At 45.2% G+C, this 9600-nt stretch overlaps 2 protein-coding genes across 2 annotated transcripts; one reads left to right on the top strand and one right to left on the bottom strand.

Annotated features, from left to right (window-relative positions):
• Positions 1 to 5566: 5566 nt before the first annotated feature.
• On the top strand, positions 5567 to 6417 carry LOC142475487 (histone H3). The gene has a single exon (XM_075581347.1). It carries the CDS (start codon positions 5592 to 5594, stop codon positions 6000 to 6002), a length of 411 nt encoding a protein of 136 aa, XP_075437462.1. The 5' UTR covers positions 5567 to 5591; the 3' UTR covers positions 6003 to 6417.
• LOC142475486 (histone H1-like) lies at positions 5965 to 7582 on the bottom strand. The gene has a single exon (XM_075581346.1). The coding sequence runs from the start codon at positions 7398 to 7400 to the stop codon at positions 6744 to 6746; it is 657 nt and encodes a 218-aa protein (XP_075437461.1). The 5' UTR covers positions 7401 to 7582; the 3' UTR covers positions 5965 to 6743.
• Between the last annotated feature and the right edge of the window lie 2018 nt (positions 7583 to 9600).

Here is a 9600-nt window from a genome sequence, read left to right as displayed (position 1 = left end):
TTTACCAGCGATTCATTAAGTTTCCAGTTCGCACCAGGCCTATCAGAACGAATATGATGAGTGCACCGTAGCTCTATAGGTGCATGGTCAGCCCACGAAATATCATGGATCCTCGTAGAGGAGACCAAGGGGACCAGTCTACTAGAGATGAAGAAATAGTCGATTCTGCTATATGCGTCATGGGGATGGAAATAGAAGGTGTAATTTCTCTCTGTGGGATATAACTCCCTCCAGATATCAGTCAGCTGATTTTTCTTAAGTCCCTTCTTTAGTGCTTCTACTGCTTTTCGCTGCCCATATCTGGGTGTGCCCGACCTATCCAGGTTTGGGTTCATCGCGAGATTAAAGTCACCAGCCAGGATAATGTGGCCTTTGGCTATCTGGGCCAATTTTTGGAAGAAGTCTCTGAAAAAGTCATGACTTTGCTCACCAGGAGCATACAGCGTTGCTAGGGTGATCGGTTGTTCGTGGATAATTCCCATAACAATCAAGAATCTGCCTGCCTTATCCCTCCTGAGTGTCTGCATTGTAAAGGGTACACTATTATGAAAGAGGATCCCCACTCCTCTCTTTTTCTCTGTGGCAGACGCTAGGTAGAATTGCTTATAATGGTTATCTAAATATTTAGGGGAGCTGCTAGTACTGAAGTGTGTTTCCTGCAAGAGGAGCACGTCTGCTTTTTTCCTTTTGTAATCTATGAATGCGGCCTTCCTTTTTATGGGGCTGTTAAAGCCATTGACATGGTTAGAGATGATATTTAACGCCATTTAAATCGTATTATGTGTATGCATTTTCCTGGTGTGTAACATTGTTGATACCTCATGATCTGCATGACCTGGGTGGTCCCAGAATGGGCCTGTAGGACCCCGAATGGAGTAGGTGTGGGTGATATTTTATTATGTGTGTTCTGCGCATCGATATGGCGAGGTGGCCTGGAGGGGGGGGGTATGGGGGGAGCGTGGGAGCACGCAGGAAAAATAAACAAAGTGGGAAGAGCCTTGTCTGGGGTGAGCCAGTACCGGCTCTGTGGCCCTACGGACTGGACAGTTGCCTGGCACCACTGGGTTGTGCTACCAGGCCTATATAGATCTGTCCTCTGTAGGGGAGAGCGGTCCTCATGGGCTAGCTCCATGAGGTACCTTTTTTGAGGCGCCGACGAACTAATAGGGTAGTTCGCACCGGCAGGTCAACAAAGTGTAAGAAGTGAGATAGTGTAAGTGTAAAAGTGTAAAAGTGTAAAACCTCTAAACAGTTCTAAGTAGTTTCAACTAAACCTGACTTAGCTTTAGTTGAACAGCTGTGGCTGGACGACCGGAGACCCCTGTCGATCGGCCGCCCTCACTGCCTCACCTCCTCCTGCAGTGCTGCATACGCCAATCTCTGCTTCGCCTGTATCCTTTGGCAAGGACAGGGCTGGGTCAGGTTCCACATAACCCTCAAGCAGAGGGGTACCCGAGGCACACATCCCCACGGGCGTCTCCGGGCTCCCAGCCACACCATCTGCTGCAGGGATAAAGATAATGAACATAGAATAACATTAGGCTGTCTCTTAAACTAGACGGCAAACAAATGGGGTATTTTTCACCACGAGCAGGGCAAATGGGAACAACCACCTGTAGCGGGTCCCCTTTTCTTGCAGGACTTTTGTTATAGGGCCTAGGCTCCTGCGTCTGGCAAGGGTAGCTGGCGACAGGTCTTGAAAGACCTGAAGCCTGAAGCCCTCAAACTCCAGGGATCTCGCCTCTCTCGCCATCTGGCAGACAGCATCTTTAATGCGGAAATAGTGGAACCGCACTATTATGTCCCGAGGGGGGTCTCCCGCTTGCGGCCTTGAACGGAGCGCTCGGTGGCAGCGGTCCAAGTGTAAATCCTGCTCCGATTTATCTGGGAGCAAATGCTCCAGCCGTTTTTGAACAAAGTCCTCGTGAACTGTAATAGTTTCTGGGATTTCCCTGATGCGGACATTGTTCCTGCGTTCTCGGTTTTCAGAGTCCTCTTGTTTTGTCTGCTATCTCTCGGACCTTTTCTGCCAATTGGGATACCGTTTTATTAGTTTGTACTATGGCCCTCGTGTTGGTATCCATTTTTTTCTCAAGGGTCCCGGTCCTTTCACCCACCGCGTCCAAATCTCTCCGCAGGTTCCTGAGTTCTTTGCGGAAAAAGGTCTTCATTTCCCCGCAGAATTCACGGAGATCCTTTCTCCTGACCAGTTCCTGGTCATCTGCTAGTGGGGTTAGTGTCTCGCTGTCGGACTCTGACTGCATAGTCGGTGTGGGTGATACAGAGCCTCCTGCTGCTGACGGTGTGGCTTTGTTGAAATATGTCTTGACCGAGGGGTCTTTTTGCTTTGATTTAGCCTTGGCTGGCATCCCCAGGTATTCCGCCAAATTTATCAGCCTTCTGGAGGTTTTTATGGTGATTTTTATTGTCACTTTGCTATATGATTCTTGCCAGTGTGAAGGGAGCTAATTCCCTAAGCTGCCATTCACCCTGGCTTCCGGGGGCGAGTCCCCCGGCCTCACTTTTTAACGGACATGCATTTTTTTAACATCAGAACGCAAACCCATTGAGCTTAGTGCATAGCCCCCATATAATACAATGAGGCTGGAGCTTTCAGGCTTTTCGTTCTCTCCCTTTATTTACATTTCACAAAACAATCTAAAAGCTGTTTAGATTACAGATATTCTAAGACATACTAACATATGTTTTAGAAATATAAACTATATTTTAAACATAGGCAGAATTAAGGGATGGTATCCCTATAAACGGGTCTCAGCTGACTCAGGGCAAAGTGCATGCAGACTAATAATAATAACCTCTGTGATCAAGGTATAGGAGCAAATATAAGTGCTGGGGAAATGCAGATAAACCATGTGTAATGGTACATGAAGTGGTATATGTGTACTGATGGCGTTGTGTGGCTAGCTCAGGTCTCCATATATGCCATAAAGTCCCCAAACAAGCCCCAACAGAACCAAAAAGTACATACCAAAGATGATCTTCGTTTCAGTGAGATTCCCCTTTTGCAGCACAGCTCTTTCCTTGTAGTGGGTGCTTCACGTACATAAATGTACATAAAAAAGTATTCCCAAGGGGGGCACAGGCGGAGCACTGCCAAATCAATGAGGGAGAAAAGGGGGCTGCATCCAGTAGTTATTAAAAATGTATTTATTAAGTGGTCAAAGCAAGAACATAAACACTTTTACGCGTTTCGGGAATTGCGTCCCTTTCTCAAAAAGTTTTTTTGAGAAAGGGACGCAATTCCCGAAACGCGTAAAAGTGTTTATGTTCTTGCTTTGACCACTTAATAAATACATTTTTAATAACTACTGGATGCAGCCCCCTTTTCTCCCTCATTGATTTGGCAGTGCTCCCCCTGTGCCCCCCTTGGGACTACTTTTTTATATATTTTAAACATGATGGAAGTTATACGATATATAGCAAGCTGTGCAAAAAAAAATCTGTATAATAAGGCAGAACTATGCTTATAGGAGATCATGTTAATATGGATATTAAGTTAAAGGTGACACTGTATGCTTATATGTGTATTTATTTCCCAGAATCCATAGCTGCAGTGGAAACATGGTATAACACAAGAAAATGGTGATATGCCAGGTTACAGACAATATACGACATACAATTTTTCCTCTACAGAGGAGAGTAGAAAGGTATGCAGATTGATACATTGAATCAAACACTGAATGTTTTCAATTTAGAGAGATACCTTCCCCCTGAGATTATTATTGTAGATTGGTTGCAACATATATCAATGTTACACTAGTTTGTAAGAGTAGCTAATTATAGCAATTGTATAGGAGATAGTTACTTAGTAGGATTGGTTAGTGGAGATTGTGACACATTTGACTAAGTAGTTATTTGCATAGAAAATGATCACACTAGTGTTATTAACTTGGTCGCTTGAGCACCTGTTTAGGTAAAAGTAATCACCATGTTGGTTTAGGCACATAATAATAATAATAATAATAATAATAATAATAATAATAACAATAATAATAATAATACTATTATTATTTGTTAGATTTCCTTCACTGAGGTTGTCACAAACAATGTATTAATTTTATTTTACTTATTTCTGTGGGGCAAAACTATGGTCTCCAAGAAATTAGAGTATTTAATGTATTGATTCCAATACATATGTAATGCATTTTATCTATAAATAATAAAAGAACAAAAACAGCATTGGATACGTTATAGATAATATATTAATTAGAAGAGGTGAACTATTGGAAAAAAACAACTGTTTTTCTCTTCACCACTTAAAATAAAGATTGGTAGGTTCATGTGTAATGTTTGTTCATAGTAATAGTGTAACAAGTATTAAAAGTGAAGGCTTATTAAGAATGGGATATTGAGTGCTGCTTTGGGGAAACTAGCTCTTCAATTTGTAGTTACAATTAACTAACTGACTTATTCAGGATAAATATGAAATCTATAGTTTAAAAAAGAATGAACAGTATGAGAAGATACATTAATTAATAATAAAAAAAAAAAACATATTGAAACAATGGAAATATATCCTTATCCATATCTGCCTAAATGGTGAAATAGTTTGACAAGCATTGGAAAATAGATGCAAAAACACAGCAACAATTAATGCATAATTAAATAGTCAGCTTAAATGCTAATATTGTATCTGAAACATAAAAAACAAGTCTTGATATAGTTCAGCTTATGTTTAAATGTATTAGATAGTGTTTATTTACATTGGTAATTTTAATATTTCATATTCAGTAATATAGTTCAATAAATAAGGAATGAGGATAAGTTTAATAGATATCTTTAAATACAGGCCCCTGTTCAGTCTAGTTATATTACTCTAACATCAGATGTTCATCTTTATTTAGAAAATACATAATACATTATGGAATATTTAATTTGTGCTTAAACTATAACACATTGTGTATACACATATACAGACTTGGTATTTTAATTAAAAGCAAACTACTGTGACTGGAGCATTAGAGGGAAGCCAAAGAGCCCGGTTAGGAGCTGATCAGATCACACAGAGCAGTGACAGCGAGAAGACATTGAGGGAAGCCCCATTTATAGCGCAGCACTGCCACCGTGTGGTGCTCTGGGAACTGCAGGCATTAAGGAAACGAGCCGCGCGGTTCCGCTTCTTTGTGTCTCTGTGTTCGGGTTTATAATAATAACACAATGTGAACATTAGAAGAAGAGGAACCAAGAAAGTCCCATTGAAGCAATGATCTGGGAAAGAAAACCCCTCATATTACATTTCACCGATTAAAGATCATTTGAATACTTGGTATAAGTACATGTTCCATGTCAGAGAGCTCTGTGCTGTATCTGTGCAAACACTAATGTTATCACATTAAATCTTTTTAATTGTCCCACTTACAAGCACTAAATATATAATAACTTTATTAGGACGATATCGGTCTGAGGCGGGATTTTTGAACATCGCAACGGCTTTCACAGAACCAATCAGAGCGAAGGGCGGGACCAAAGCAGCCAATCACAGCGATCTGCAGTCCATAAATACGCAGCTGCAGCGTTTTTTTTCTTTATTAGTTCCTGACCGGAGACGCGCACTGACACAGCAGCACAGGATGGCCCGGACCAAGCAGACCGCCCGGAAATCCACCGGAGGGAAGGCTCCCCGTAAGCAGCTAGCGACCAAGGCTGCCAGAAAGAGCGCTCCGGCCACCGGCGGAGTGAAGAAGCCTCACCGCTACCGGCCCGGTACTGTGGCTCTCAGGGAGATCCGCCGCTACCAGAAGTCCACCGAGCTGCTCATCCGCAAGCTGCCCTTCCAGCGCCTGGTCCGGGAGATCGCCCAGGACTTCAAGACTGACCTGCGCTTCCAGAGCTCGGCTGTCATGGCTCTGCAGGAGGCCAGCGAGGCTTATCTGGTGGGGCTCTTCGAGGACACCAACCTGTGCGCTATCCACGCCAAGAGGGTCACCATCATGCCCAAGGACATCCAGCTGGCCCGCAGGATCAGAGGGGAGAGAGCTTAGGCCGGCTGCACCCTGACTTCGTTTACACCCGAAAAACAAAGGCTCTTTTAAGAGCCACCACATTTTCAATGAAATGGCCTGATCAATATTAACACACGGATACTGATCTCAATATAGAGAATGAAAGAAGTGTGTTATCCTTGTACCAACATATGTACTTGATGTGTGACAATATAGATAAACGCACCTTCAATATTTGTGTATTCTTTGTCATGTGATATATAGACTTGCATGCATAGTCACCATTTCATGCTGTATATGGCTGCACGTAAAGACAAACCTGTAAATGTCCCCCTCCCATGTGCCACTGGTGATCAAACTGAAGTGTTATGGAATAGCATGTGCTTGATGCTTTCAATGTGATGTAAACACTTTTTTTAATAACATGGTGATAAATACGTTTTTCTGATGTAAACTACACTTTTTTTAATTTTATATAAACCGTGTATGTGAATATTATGTAGACACAAACAAAACCATAATGTCACCTAATATGTCAGTTTGTCTGAGAAAAAATGTATTAGTGAAATAGGTTAGGGACTACAAACTTACACATGCACCTTACAGTGCTCGAAGTATCAATGCATATACACTTATGCTCTGGCAGTGTAACACAAACCCCTGCATGGGATAAATTGGAGAAACATTCCCAGTTACACATTATGTGCACAGCTCTCTAAGTGGGGTTGTGGTGGCTCTTAAAAGAGCCTTTGTGTTTGTAAGAGGCTGAAGTTCTCGGTCTCACTTCTTAGGAGCTGCCGCCCTCTTGGGCTTTGCTGCTTTGGGTTTGGCTGCCTTGGCCTTAGCTGGACTCTTAGCAGCTTTTGGCTTCGCAGCCTTTTTAGCCGCCGGGCTCTTCACAGCCTTCCTGGGCTTGGCAGCTTTAGACTTCTTCGGGCTTTTTGCTGGCTTCTTGGCGGCCGCCGGTTTCTTGACCTTTTTGGGGCTTTTCTTCACTCCCGCCGGAGCCTTTTTGGGTTTCTTGGGGGACTTGGCGGGTTTCTTTGCCACTGGCTTCTTGGGTTTCCCCACATCCTTTTTCTTGGCCGCCTTCTCCTTGCTCTCCAGCTGCTTCTTATTCAGCTTGAACGATCCGGAGGCTCCGCTCCCTTTCAGCTGGATCAGGGTTTCCTTGCTCACCAAGCCCTTGAGAGCCAGCTTCAGGTGGCTGTTATTCTTCTCCACATCGTAGCCTCCTGCAGCCAGAGCCTTCTTCAGAGTGGACAAGGAGACCCCGCTGCGCTCCTTAGAGGCGGACACAGCTCTCACTATCAGATCGGACGCGCTGGGACCGGACTTTGCTGGGCGGCTTTTCGAGGCTCCGGCCGCTTTCTTCGGCTGCTTCTTCTTGGCGGCGCTTTCAGCTGGAGGAGGAGGAGCAGGAGCGGTCTCGGCCATTGCAGCTGCAGGTAAAATATCCCTGACCGTTCTGTTCTGACTGACAGATTAAATCTGTCAGTGGTGATATTGGATACCGAGGCTTGAGCCTCATTACTCCAAGTTCTCTTGTTGAGTGTATTGTCGCACTCTTTAGGAAGCTTCTTGATCTGTGTTACTTGCCACAGTTGAGTTGGTTTCACAGGTTCAGCGCTGTGATGGGTCGTGGGTAGCGGTCAAATGGGTTTGCAGAGATCGCAGCAAGCTTCTTGATCAGCGGGTTTGAGTTCTGGTCCAGTTCCTTGTAGAATTTCTTGTTGAGCTTCTTTAGATGTTCATCTAACATCTCGATACCCAGTTCCCTATGAAGGTCTGCTATTCTTGTAGGAAGTGGAGCGTTGGACGCAATCCGCAGCGCCTTGTTCTGTAATTTTTGGAGAGATGATCTTTGATGTTGGTGGCAACCACTCCACACCGGGGAGGCGTATGTCATTGTGGGTCTAATGATCGCCTTGATCACATTGACTTTGCTCTTGATGGGCATGGTCCTTGTCTTCAGCAGAGGGTACAGTGCTGCCAGCTTGGTTGTTGCCTTCTGTTGAATCTTCTCAATGTGGTTTCTCCAGCTTAGTTTGCTATCTAGGATTACACCTAGGTAAGAGCTGTTTGGCTCCCATTTGACAGCCTCTCCGTTGAGGGTGATTGGCGGGTGTGCCTTGATCCTCTTTTTGGTAAACAGTGTAGCTGTAGTCTTGCTGGAGTTCAGTCCTACTTGCCAGTCGCTGTACCATGTTGATAGCATGTCTAGTGCTTTCTGGATATTCTTAGCTACTTCTTTCTCTCTGAAGGACTGGGAGATGACTGCCACATCGTCTGCGTAGAGTGCCAGTTGAGTCTTGTGGAGGTCTGTGGGGATGTCATTCATGAAGAGGTTGAAAAGGAAAGGTCCCAGGACTGATCCCTGTGGCACGCCAGCGCGGATGGGGCATGTTGTTGAGAGCTCTTCCCGCACAGCCACGTGGAATGTGCGCTCCCGCAAGTAGCTTGCAGTCAGCTTAATCAGGTAGTTTGGGAATTTCAGGTTGATCATTTTGTGCAGTAGTCCTTCATGCCAAACTGTCAAACGCTTTGGCCACGTCCAAGAAGACAACTCCAGTTGATTTGTGGATGTTAAATCCATGGCTTATTATGTCAACGACTCGCAGCAGCTGATGGTTGGTTGAGTGGTCCTTCCGGAATCCAAATTGCTCCTTTAGTAGAATGTTTTTACCAGAGGCAAAGTGGCGGAGGCGCGTAAGGATAACTTTCTCCAGGAGTTTCGACAGTCCAGAGAGCAGGCTTATCGGACGGTAGTTTGCAGGATCCCTCCGTGGTTTTCCAGGCTTTGGAAATACAATGACCTTGGCTTCCTTCCAGGATTGAGGAAAGTGCTGGAGCCGCATGCATGCATTGAAGATTTCTGTGAGGCATTCCATGGCTGCCGGCGGAAGCTTCTTGATGGCCAGGTTGGTAATTCCGTCACTTCCTGGTGCTTTGCCATTTGCCAGCTTTTCTGCAAGTTGCATTATCTCAGTCCTGGTGCATCCTTCAAGGGTTTCCGCTTCGGTCTCTGGTAGGTGCTCGGTAAGATGCCTGTTAACTCCTTGCTCAACTTCTCGTGCTATTTTGCTGGCTTGGTTAGGCCTAAAAGTTGTCTCCAGTGTGTCAGCGAGAACCTCTGCCTTGTCCTTGTTGCTACATGCCAGGTGGGTCTGGCCCTGGATCGGTGGATTAGGCTCCTTCTTCCCGGTCAGGCGTCGGGTCATTCTACAAACAGAGTTGTCGGATTCCTTCAGCTTGGCTGCTGCGGCCTCCCACCTCTCCCCCCGGTGTTGGCTGATTTGCTGTCGCAGTAGTCTGGCAAGTGAGTTGTACTTTACCAGAAGGTCAGGTGTGCGGAACTTCTGCCACTGGCGTCGGGCCCTGTTTTTCTCAGCAATCGCTTGCTTGATCCCGCTCGGTAGGTCGTAGATGGAGCAGCGTTTGGGCATCTGTTTCGGGACGCTGTGCTCTATTGCATGTTGGACTGCGGTAGTAAAGGTGTTAACAGCATCATCAATGTCTCCGTTGGTGTCCAAGGGGCGGGGGTTTGTGATGTTGCTCAACTCTTCTTTGTACAGGCTCCAGTTCGCCCTGGTGAAGTTGTACCTGGGTGTTTGCTGGTGGGTTTCCATCTCGTCGC

The sequence above is a fragment of the Ascaphus truei genome, unplaced genomic scaffold, assembly GCF_040206685.1.
Source record: "Ascaphus truei isolate aAscTru1 unplaced genomic scaffold, aAscTru1.hap1 HAP1_SCAFFOLD_1246, whole genome shotgun sequence".
Classification (NCBI taxonomy): domain Eukaryota; kingdom Metazoa; phylum Chordata; class Amphibia; order Anura; family Ascaphidae; genus Ascaphus; species Ascaphus truei.
This window is presented reverse-complemented; position numbering and strand designations above follow the sequence as displayed.